The 11,547-nt window shown below is 51.5% G+C and overlaps 1 protein-coding gene across 1 annotated transcript; it reads right to left on the bottom strand.

Moving 5' to 3' along the window:
• Positions 1 to 448: 448 nt before the first annotated feature.
• Fdxr (ferredoxin reductase) lies at positions 449 to 8,021 on the bottom strand. The gene is made up of 12 exons (XM_008831450.2): positions 7,858 to 8,021; positions 7,218 to 7,318; positions 4,510 to 4,605; positions 4,193 to 4,315; positions 3,947 to 4,060; positions 3,556 to 3,657; positions 2,771 to 2,878; positions 2,435 to 2,519; positions 2,130 to 2,329; positions 1,877 to 2,048; positions 1,023 to 1,193; positions 449 to 885 (listed from the first exon to the last, which is right to left on the bottom strand). Exons 1-12 carry the CDS (start codon positions 7,934 to 7,936, stop codon positions 755 to 757), a joined length of 1,482 nt encoding a protein of 493 aa, XP_008829672.1. The 5' UTR covers positions 7,937 to 8,021; the 3' UTR covers positions 449 to 754.
• Positions 8,022 to 11,547: the final 3,526 nt, after the last annotated feature.

Genomic DNA, 11,547 nt, shown 5'->3' with positions numbered 1-11,547 from the left:
TCTGTCACTGTCACAAGAGACTGTAAACTGTGGTAGGCAGGGGTACTGTTTTGAAAAGGGTTGTGGACTTTCCTGGAAATGGAAAATGGAAAGGCCAGACCTGCCAGCCACTGGGAGAGACTGGGGGCAGGCTGCTGCCGGCTGCCCACACCCATCTCTTTCTCTTTTCACTGATTGTCCTGGGAGCTAACCAGGAGGGCACCAGCAGTGAGGCGGGCAGGGCAGCAGATTAGGGACCTATCATGAATGACTGTAGGGTGAACACACAGCAGCAGAGGGAGGGAGGGAGGGAGGATGGTTCATGTCAGGTCTGACTGCCAGGTCCCCTCGAGCCCCCAAGAGGTTCTTGAACAGGCATCTATTTCCTCAGTTCCATGGGGCAACCATAGGTAAGCTGGGGCCAGAACCTGACCCTGGGCCCCCAAAGAAGTAGCCCACTGACCATGGCTCTTGGTTACAGCTGTTTTATTTTCAGCATGTTCCCATTCTAGGGGCCCTCCAAAGTCCAACAGGAGAGAAGCAGGAGGGGGTGGAATCAGCTTGTACCTCCATCCACTCTTAAATGTTCCTTCCTTGCCCTAAACCCACACTGGCAAGGTCCACATGCAGAAGGCAGTGCTCAAAGGCTCCTGGAGAGCTGCAGCCCAGCTTCCAAGGCAGAGCAGGCAGCACTGAAGCTGGGATTAGAGTCTAGCTTAGACTGCCTCAGCCTGGCACGGGATTCTCCCTCCCTAACAGGGGCTGGGATCCAGGTTCAGCATCCCAGCAGCTGCAGCATCTCCCTCGGATCCACCAACTTCTCCCGTGGTTTACCAGTGCCCCGGCCTCGGGATACCTCTTCAGCATCCAACTTCTCCCAGTCTGAGAAAGAGACTGGCCGGATGCCTAAGGCAGAAAGGGAAACAAACAAATGCCATCACCTCCTCTCAACCCCTTAAATCTTCCTCCCAAATGGTAAGGACCCCCAAACAAGTTATCTTCACCCTCTAATCCACCCTCCCACCTCAGCATTAGGCTCAGACCTCGACTGCTGAGCAGGGCTTGGACTGCTGCACGGCCAGGCCTTGGGCCTGAGGGCAGCAGCCCAGCCTCCAGGTCCTGCAGCAGCACCTGGCTGGTGAGGAAGCTGTCAGTCATGGTCGTGTTGATGACACCTGTGGGTCCTCTCTTTACCCAGCCACTGCAGTAGAGGCCTGCGAGGGGCAATAGAGACAAGGTGGCTGAACACTGCCTGGCAAGCCTGTGTCCCAATCTACACACGCACATGTAGACATACTCCCATGTCTCCCAGCAGACCCCATAGCCTGGGCCCACTATGACCACTGGTTCACCACCTGGGCACGGCCATCCAGCTGGCCAGGCCGTGCCCAGCTCCGGTACCCACCGAGCTTGGAGAGAGCGTGCCATCGAGCTGGGCTAAGGCCCCTTAGGCCTCAGATTCCTTGTGGATGAGGTGCTCCCTGGGGGTATGAGCTGGGCTTACTCACAACAGTTCAGCAGGCCCTCAGCAACATTTACTGAATGAACAACTGGTTAGATGGGTAAACAGCCTGGAAACTTCTGGAGGACAGGGCCTGCCTACCTCCAGTGTCAGCACTGAAATCTCCCCAAGGACAGGAGCTGCCTACCTCCAGTGTCAGCACTGGCCCAGAGCAGGCCTCAGTAAAGTTTTCCCAAATCACTTAATGATCAGACTTTCGTCCCAGCTTGCCTGGGAACTTGCCTAGGAGCCAGGAAGGAGGGATGGGTCCTGGGACTGGACCTGCCTCAGAGCCGCTTCTCAGTGTAGGTCACTACAGAATTTGTGGTCCTGGAGACACCAGCCTTCCAGCCTCCCATCATAGTTAGGTAAGCCCAGCCTTCTCAACCCTCTCACCTGGTACATCCATAACCCGGCCCTCTCTATTGGGAATGACCCCAAGCTTGGGGTCAAAGGGCACACTGGGGTCGATGGAACGGCTCTTATAACCAACACTGCTCAGCACCAGCCCACAAGGGAGGTCCTCCACATCTCCTGTGGGCACTGCCCGGGTGGCCTCACCAACACCCTGTTGGGGAGAATGTGGGCAATTCCAGGTTGGAGTTGGGGAGGCCTAAAAAGGGGTATCTTGGGGTAATAGGAGACTCACCTCCAGTCTTGTGACTGCCAGGCGGATGCCTGCTGCTCGTTGCCCATCTGGTGTGGGTAGCACCTGTTGGGGGCTTCGGAAAAATCGGAGACCCCAGGCACGGGAGGCCAGTGCCTGGCGAGCAGCTTCCTCAACCCCTGGCTTCTCTGTAGCTGTTCGAAGCAACAGTTCTGCCAGCCGTTTCCTTGGACGGGGTGCCTCTGTCAGCAACACAGAACATCTCAGGACTGTCCCTGCTGGTCAGTCCTCTTCCAAGTCTAAGCCATCCCTTCCCTGTAGGCTGGGGCTTGGGCTAGGCCCCTTACCCTTGATTCTGTCCTGGAGGCCCAAGAAATCCGCAGGATCTAAAATGGGCCGAGTTCCTGGTAGGTGAATCATCTCCCGAAGCTCCTTGAAGGTGGGGATAGAGATGAGGGAGGAGGTCAGGCCCAGAACACTAAAAACCCCTGAGCCCACTGGAGTTCAGCCCTGGTGGGAAAAACCATCAGCACAGAAAGCCCAGGGTCCTGGGACCCTGCCCAGCACCCCATTCCATCCTAGGCAGCAGTTACTCCCAGGGCTCTGCACTCCCTACCCCCAATAAACATAAAAGTAGGAGCCTCTACCTGAGACCCTGGGCCCTCCCCTTCTGGCTCCAGTACCTTGATGGTGAAGGCCACTTGCAGGGGTCCACGCCGGCCCACTATCCACACTGTCTTCACCCGACTCTGCCTGAGCACACCTAAAGCGGCCTCTGTGATGTCTGTTTTCTACCACAAAAGGAGGTTCTTCAAATCACTCAACACTGACTTGAAGAAGGAATTCTCAGTTGGCTGAGCCAGAAAAAGCGGTTAGCCCAAAACTGCTCGAATGTTCCCCCTGGTGGCCAGATGGAGCATTGCTGCCAACTTTGGTTGTAAGTAACAGCAAACCATTCTTACATTTGCCATGTGTCCAGAACAGGGCAGGGGGGTTAAGGAAGCAAGGGGCAAGGGCAATCAATGTGAGCAAACAGACTGGTTCTTAATCTCACAGAGCTTCTTATTTTCTGGGGAGAGATACTCAGCTAATCTCATGTAAAACTGTAGTAGTGATAAAGGAATCTGAAAACAAAGGAGACTAGTCAGTGAGAAGGTGTTGCAGGAAACACCTTCTAGGGCCCTCCTAGAGACTTCCTGACAGAAGGCATAACTGAACCAAGAACTAAAAGAGGAACATTAACCCTTAACTGCCAGGCGGTCAGTCCAGATGTTCCAAACCAAGAGAACAGTGCATACAAGTGCCCAATGGCACCCTGACATCTGAAGTCCTGGGCTGAACTGCCCAGGGAAACAGGCACTGGGCTCATTTTGGAGGGATGAGACCTGAACCCCACAGGCAGGGGTACCCTTTCCCTTTCCTCAGTATGACCCCCATCTCCATCCTTCCAGACCAACTGGCCCTTTACCTCCAGGTGTTCAGGTGGGGTCAGCAAAATCCGGGCCACATCCAGAGCCACGTTCCCCTGACCCAGAATAACAGCTGTGTCACAGCTCAGGTCCGGCGCCAGCTGCAGGAGAAAGTTCTCTATGGGGTTCCCTGTCCCTAGCTTCAGTCAGGCTAATCTCATCTGTAGACACCTTAGGCCAGGTCCCAGGTGGGCAGTCCACCCTGCCCCCTCCCCTCCAACCTGGCCCCACAGAGGAGCGCCTCCGCTGACCTGCCTCAGTCACTGATGTCTCACATCTCCTTGGCTTGTTCTTCACTGCCTTTTCCTTGAGCTCTAGCACCTGAGGGATGCTCCTGACCCCAGTCAGGGGGTGGGAGGCAGAGGCAGCAAGAGTGTTCCCCAAACTCACCTCCTGGTTCTCAGGAAGCCCATTGTACCAGCCCACAAAGGCCCGGGCAGAGACCACCCCAGGAAGCTCCTCTCCAGGAATTCCCAGGGCTTGGTGATCCTCTGCTCCATAACTCTGAGGAAAGACAGAGGCCCCCAGCCCAAGCCCTCAGCACCAGCCCAGGAGGCAGGCAGCCCTCCTGTTTCCCAGAGGCCCCTTCTGGCAGCTCTCATCTTACAGACTCTCTCCCACCACACAAGCACTCACCAGTACCACGGCATGGTAGGCCTCCTGAAGCTCGGGCACTGACACATCCCTGCCCACCACCACGTTGCCCCAAAAGGCACAGCGGTCTGAGCGGGCTGTCTGCGTAAATGTATTGATGACATTCTGCCAGGTAGCATTAGAGGGGCCATTAGAAGACAGAGCAGCTCCTGGGAGCACACCAGCATCACCCTCACCCCATGATGCCCATCACGGAGCCTGGTTCCCATCCCACAGAGGGCCTAGGGTCCAGCCAGGGAGCCTCTCTCCCCTCATCTTTATTGTCTCCAGTACCACCCTACACACCCAGAGACACCCACCTTGACTTCAGGGTGGTCGGGTGCCACGCCAAAGCGCACCAAGCCAAAGGGCACAAGCTGCTTCTCATAGATGTCAACGTGGGCCTGTGGGTGGTGCTGAGGGAGAAGCACAGCTGGTGGGACAGAGGGAGAGGCTGGATCTCCCCCCCAGGGCATCCCTTCCCCAGACAGAGCAAGAAAGCTCAGTTGAAATGGCTAAGGATACTGGCTTCAACCATCCACGAGGAGAAACAAAGCCCCATCACTCTGCTCACACAAGGGCTCTGAGGAAGCACAAGCAGCAAGAGAAGCTGAGGTCAGAGCTCAAGGACTTCCAGCCATGACACTGTGAGAAACTGAGCGAGTATCAATCTTCATATCAGGTCAGAAGAGACAAATGCCACTGCTCTAGGAAAGAAACCTCCCTCCTCCTTCCTCCAGCATCTCCTCAGCTCCCTTTCCTAAAATGTACAGTCTCTGAAGCACTTCCATCTCAGGCCTGCCCTCCCTCCTGGACATGTCATCATGTCCTAGGGAAGTCTTACCTACTTCCTCCAGTGACCTTAAATTCTCATGGACCTATTTTTGACCTGTATATCTCCCCTCCCATCCTCTCTTTCTATTTTTCCTCCATAGCCTGAAACCTTAGAATATGAGACCCCAAGATGTCACACCCCATACATCTCAACTCATCCTTTGTCCCCTAATGTCTCCTCTCTATTCGTATTCCCTTCCACCCCAGCCACATGGAGTCCCAGCCAGAGCCCTTGTCCTTCCCCTACACCTCATTAATTCCCCATCCTTGCTCTCAGGACAACCAGCCCCTTCCTAAGGCTACTCTGTAGAGAGAATATTCCAAGTAAAAAATGGAATCCTGGCCAGGCGTGGTGGCGCACGCCTTTAATCCTAGCACTCGGGAGGCAGAGGCAGGCAGATCTCTGTGAGTTCAAGGCCAGCCTGGTCTATATAGTGAGTTCCAGGACAGCTGGGGCTACAGGGAGACCCTGTCTCAAAAAAAAAAAAAAAAAAAAAAAAGGAATCCTGTGCTGACGGTGTAGCTCACTGGCACAGCGTTGCCCAAGCACTCACAAGGCCCTGGGCTCAATCTTGAAAAAGGAGGGGGGAGGGGATTCCCTGTTTTCCCTTGCTTAAAAGGTTTCAACAAAGCCAATTACCCATAGTAGTGAACACCAGAATCCCCCGGGTTATTTGCTTTAAATTGCTGATTCTCAAAATCTCAGACAATTTGAGTAAGTCTAAGTTGGGCTTAGAAATGTTTATTTAAGTAAGTTTCCAGGGTGGAGAGTGGAGGAAATGTGGAGAGTGCCCAAAGAAAGCCACTCAAGTCCACAAACATAGCAGTTTCTAGGGCTCTGGGGTCTGGGCTCCAGCTGCCTCTACAACCTAGCTCTTGCCTCTTTGCTCTCAGACAAACACCTCCTGGAAGCAGCCTTGGAATGACCCTGAAGGGCCAGTCTCCTTCCTCTGGCCTTTGTGCACACAATTCTCTGTGCTTAGGGCATTCCTGCTGTTCTCTACCTTGACCTCACATTCTCTACAAGATACAGTTTGAAAAGCTCCCCTCTGGACTGGGTTAAGCAATGTCCCTAGTTTATGCTCTAAAAAACCTTGTAAACCACCTCACTGTGAGCACGGGAAAACATATGCAAGTGCCTGAAGGCCAGGACCTGGCCCACAGATAGGGCACAAGAACCCTCCCTCCAAGGCCTACTCACCTACTACCCTCAGCTAACACAGTAGGCCTTACATGAATCCCTTCGTAACACCAACTACCCTGCCCACTCACCCCTGCTTCTCAATCTTGGGTAATCTCCTGAGTCTCCAACCCAGAGCCCAGGCTGTCCTCCTTCACCAGTGGCCTTGCATTCCAGGCTGACTCCTCACATGGGGGTAGGAATGGGACAGCTCGCCAAAGCCCACACATGGCCTTCAGTACACATCAAAAGCCCATTTTCTAGGGAACAGCCTCTGACTGTACTGGCCTGTTTGCATCTCTGTATCTCGAGAGGCATAAGCCACTCATCAGCAGAGGTCTCCAGACCTTCCTAGTGTCAGCCCCAGGTAAATCAGTCCAGTGGCTCACTCTACCTTTCAAGTATCTGCCCTCTGTGGATAGTCCAAGCCCCTCTAAAGCTAGGACACTGTCTCATCTCAGTCAACCAAAATATCCCTGAATTTCCCTTCCCCTTCTACCTCAAGGTCTGACAAAGGTTTTTCAAGTATGTTTGGCAGCCTTGGGGCCCTGTCCACCAGGCTAAAACCAAAAGCATTGAGACCTTGCCCTTTAATAGGAGAGAAGAGGCTTGAGGTTGGGAGACGGGGACAGCGACTGTAGATAACTACATTATGAAGTAGATAAAGTCACAGTAAGCTGAGTGGGGAGGGTAGCCTTGAAATGTAGGATGTTGGAGATGGACACTCATGAAAGAAGGAAAGATCAAGGGAGGATAAAGCCATCCCGTAATACCAAAAAACTTCCCTGCTTGGTCAAGCAGGCATAGCTGACCACCAACCATGGGGCAAATACACTGTCACAGCTGAGGACTTAAGGTGGGAGAACCAGGTAAAGGTGTGGATGCAGGTAGAAAGGACACAGGTTAGGGCTGGGAGCCTGTTCCTGATTAGGCACTCTGAAGAGGCTGGGACTTACCCCTAGAACTGGAGCTAGGAGTGAATGATGGGGAAGGAACCTGGAGGAAGTGACTTACCTTTAGCAAGTGTTGGGCCGTGTAGAAGCCAGCTGGACCACTGCCCACCACACAGACCTGAGGGGTCTTCTGTGTGGAGAATTGCTGACCAAAGCTTGGGGCTGGGCAAAGGAGAGGGACACAAGGTCAAATCAACAGTTTCTCACCATCCCACACCAATTCAGTGCCCAACAGAGGATTGCAGCTTGCCAAAATTCACCCTCACCTGTACCTTCCTTTGCTCCTCAAAGCATTGCCATTTGCAGGGTCCCTTACTTCACCTGAATGCCTGAAAGCTGTGTCTTTATCCAGAGCCCTATGCCAGATGCCTGGACACTGAAACTGCCCTGCACAGTGCTTCATTAGACTTTATACCATACCCCCACCATGTCTCTATCTTGCTTCTTCTATCCCCTCTTTTTCCTTGTTTCATCACCGCGGTTCACCCCATCTCACACATGCGGATCTCATGGTCTATCCTTTTCGCTTTTAATGGCCCGGGGCTCCACTAGGAGGCCTCACATCTCATCGCATTTCTCTGGCAAGAGCAAACCCCTCACCCTCGCTCCTCTCCAGTCCTGCCTCGGCTCCTCGGACTCCTGCACTTAGCGGTCATAGGCCTCCCGGTACCCCCATGCAGCCCCAAATGCCCTGCTCCTACTCGGGGTGCTTCTGGCGGGAGGCGGCCGGATCCGCGGCCACACCGACCAGGCCCACCAGCACCAGCGGCGGAGAGCCATGGCTGGAACAGCAACCAGGGAGTGGAGCTGCTACCGGCTGACCGCGGGTCTTCAGCCGGCCAAGCGGCCCGCCTATCCCCGTGGCCCCGCCCCTATCCCCGCCCCCTCAGCGTTGGGCCAGCGCAACACTGAGATGCCATTCAGAAAATAACCCCGCCCCCAGGAGAAAGCCCCGCCCTCAGACCGCCTCCGGCCGCAGAAACCCTGCCTCCAGGACTTCCGGACCTCGCAAGATTTAATTTCTTTCCAGCCTTCCCGGTCGCTCCAAATACCGGAAGTCTAGATTTGAAGGAAAGCGAATCCCCAACTCTGTTTCTTCCTTCTCAAAGAAGGGAGCCAATTACAAAGGAGCTTACTTTACGTCGCTCGCTGATGACGCATGCTTTTTGCTATGCTTCTTGCTTGAGTGACTTTTGTCTCAGCCAATCAGAAGTCGATCTCCGGGCGAGCTCCTCCCCCGAGCCCTCAACTGTTGCGTTATAGGTCCAGAGTCCGAAGTTGGCTGAAAAGATGTACCTGGTCCTTCTTCGCCTCCGGTTTCAGCTCTCGGCGCTGTACTGTTGTGGCCTGGGCGAGATGCTGTGTATGTCGACCAGGAAGAATACTGAACTCTCAAGACCTTGTTCCACGATAGGGAAGAAAATGCGCGAAGCGACTTTCCTCTGGCACTAAGAACACAGAGCCCGACTCCCTGTCCAGCAGTTCTTAGCTTATGTGCAGAATTTAAGGGGGCGTCCAAAATCTCAGTAATCAAGGTAAATAATGCATATTTTAATGAACCTTTTAAAAAAGCAAAATAGTTACAAATAATCGAGAATGGTATACGTTTAAACTTTTTTATTGAGGGGCTGGAGAGATGGCTCTTGCAGAGGACACGGGTTCGATTCTCAGCACCCACACGGTGGCTAACAACCATCCGTAACTCGAGTTCCAGAGGATCCGACGCCCTCTTCTGACCTCTACGGGCATTGCACGACACGGGTGCGCTTACACACATGAAGGCAATACACTCATACACATAAAATTTTAAAATAATAAATTAAGCCGGGCGTGGTGGCGCACGCCTTTAATCCCAGCACTTGAGAGCAGAAGTAGGCCGATCTTTGTGAGTTCGAGGCCAGCCTGGACTACATAGTTCCAGGACAACTGGGGCTACAAGGAGACCCTGTCTCAAAAAGACGAAAAAGTAAAATAAATAAAATAAAATAATAAATTAAAAAGTTTTTTAAATTAGCCGGGCGTGGTGGCGCACACCTTTAATCCCAGCACTCGGGAGGCAGAGGCAGGCGGATCTCTGTGTTCAAGGCCAGCCTGGTCTACATAGTGAGTTCCAGGACAGCTGGAACTACAGGGAGACCCTGTCTCAAAAAAAAAAAAAAGAAAGACAAAAAAAATTTTTTTAATTATTCTATTATTTATTGCGGGAAGGGGAGGCACACACATGCCATACATGGTACACATGTGGTTGTCAGAGAACAACTTACAGAAGTTGGTTCTCTTCTACTATGTGAGGTCCTAGGAATCAGACCTGGGAGCAAGTGTCTTAACACACTGAGCCATCTCACTGTCCCACAAAACCTTTTTTTACACAAGGACAGGAGTTGAGGATGGTAAACTGTTGGCGTAGTGGTAGAGGATTTGTAGACCAAGTAGGCTTTGCCAATGTGTACCAAGCCCTGGGTTCAACCCCAGTACCAAAAATAAAATAAGGATAGGATCCCTGATCACCTTTGGCCAGCTCAGCCTAATGCCTCTCTAATAGCCTCTCATTCCCTTTCTTCTTGGAAAACTAACCTAGCCTTTCATTCTCACACTACCCAACATTGTTTATTTTTGCTGAAGATCGAACCCAGGGACTTATGCTGTTGCTTTACCCCTTACCTGTACCCCTAGCTCCTGGCTTAACTTTCTTTCTCTCTCTCTCTCTCTTTCTCTCTCTCTCTCTCTCTCTCTTTCTCTCTCTCTCTCTCTCTCTCTCTCTCTCTCTCTCTCTCTCTTCTTTTTTATTTTTTGGTCGTTTTGAGACCAGGTCTCCCTGTATCCCCAGCTGACCTGGAACTTGCTATGTAGACCAGGCTGGCCTCGAACTCACAAAGATCTACCTGCCCCTGCCCCCAAGAGCTGGGATTAAAGGCATACACCACCATGCCCAGCAACTTTCTATTCTGTAATCCAGCAACACTTCATCCCACAAAACAGAGTAAGTGTTCCAATCATCTGAGCAAAGAAGATTGATTTTATAGACAAGAGAGGCTGGCTTGAAAACAGAAACAAAAAAAGATGGGAGCTGGAGAGATGACTCAGTGGTTAGGAGCACTGGCTGTTCTTCAGAAGACTGGGGTTCAAATCCCAGCAACCACATGGTGGCTAATATAACACCAGTTCCAAGGGATCTGACTCCCTCTTCTGTCCTGCACAGGCACTGCACAACATGGGGGCACTTACATACAACCAGGCATATAACACTCATACATGTAAAATAAAAATAAATAAATAAAAATTTTAAAAACTGTTGGGCATTTCAAAGTGTGGTTGGTTTTTGTTTGTTTTTGCCTGGACTTTGTGGCACATGCTTGTAATCCCAGCAGCCAGGAGGATTGAGGCCAGCCTGGGGTACATAGTAAGACAAAACAGCAGGTTTTGTGTATGGGTTAAATGGCAAAGGAAATGTCATCATACCAGTTGGAACTGGATTGACTGGCTTGACTCTAATTCCGATTTCTTGGGCCAGATAAACAACTTAGTTTCAGCCAATTATCTCAGGAATCCTCTGTGCTCTACTAGTTACGCACTTCTGCCCTTTTATTGAGCAGTAAATAATATTCTCCAATATGTCATTGTGTTTTAAGCCTGTCCCACAGACCAGTAGGCAAAGCAAATGCTGCCATGGACCTGTTTTCTGTGACACATAAAAATAGTCTTTATATATATTTTATGTGTATGTACGTCTGTGTGTGGATATGTGCACTGAGTGCAAATGTACTTAGGAGTCAGAGGACTCTTGATCCTCTGGTGCTGGAGGTACAGGCAGTTGTGAGCCACTTGACCTGGGAGCTGGGAACCAAACTAAACTCAGGTCCTCTGTAAGAGCTCTTAACCACTGAGGCATCTCTCTAGCCCCATCTTATTTTATTTTTATTTATTTATTTTTAAGACAGGGTTTCCCTGTAGCCCCAGCTGATCTGGAGTTCACTATGTAGACCAGGCTGGTCTCAATCTCACAGAGCTCTGCCTGCCAAAGGCATATGCTACCACCCCCTGCCCAATCTTTATTTTTTTTAATGGCAAAATATTTTAAAATATTTTTGTCGGGGTTGGAGAGATGACTCAGCAGTTAAGAACACTGGTTGTTTTTGGAAAAGACCCAGATTCGAATCCCAGGACCCTCATGGCAGCTAACAACTGTCCGTAACTCCAGTCCCAGGGGATCCGACAGCCTCTTCTGACCTCCATGGACATTGCACGACACGGATGCGCTTACCTACATGTAGGCAATACACTCGTACATGTAAAATAAAAATAATAAAATTTAAAAAAATAAAATAAAATTAAAACAGGGACAAGTAGTCTAGGCAGGGTATTGAAAAGTATGACAGTAAATGAGAACTGTG

This window comes from Nannospalax galili, unplaced genomic scaffold (genome assembly GCF_000622305.1).
Source record: "Nannospalax galili isolate Female #2095 unplaced genomic scaffold, S.galili_v1.0 scaffold634, whole genome shotgun sequence".
Classification (NCBI taxonomy): domain Eukaryota; kingdom Metazoa; phylum Chordata; class Mammalia; order Rodentia; family Spalacidae; genus Nannospalax; species Nannospalax galili.
Note: the sequence above shows the minus strand (reverse complement) of the source record. Positions and strands in the feature narration are given on the sequence as shown.

What these genes read in the sequence shown, in the direction of transcription:
- Fdxr (XM_008831450.2), bottom strand. Translation starts at nt 7,936, where the DNA reads ATGGCTCTCCGCCGCTGGTGCTGGTGGGCCTGGTCGGTGTGGCCGCGG. An exon ending in CCTACCATGCCGTGGTACTG is followed by an intron (nt 4,061 to 4,192) that starts GTGAGTGCTTGT and finishes GTCTTTCCTCAG; the next exon opens with AGTTATGGAGCAGAGGATCA. An exon ending in AGCCCTGCTCAGCAGTCGAG is followed by an intron (nt 886 to 1,022) that starts GTCTGAGCCTAA and finishes TTTCTGCCTTAG; the next exon opens with GCATCCGGCCAGTCTCTTTC.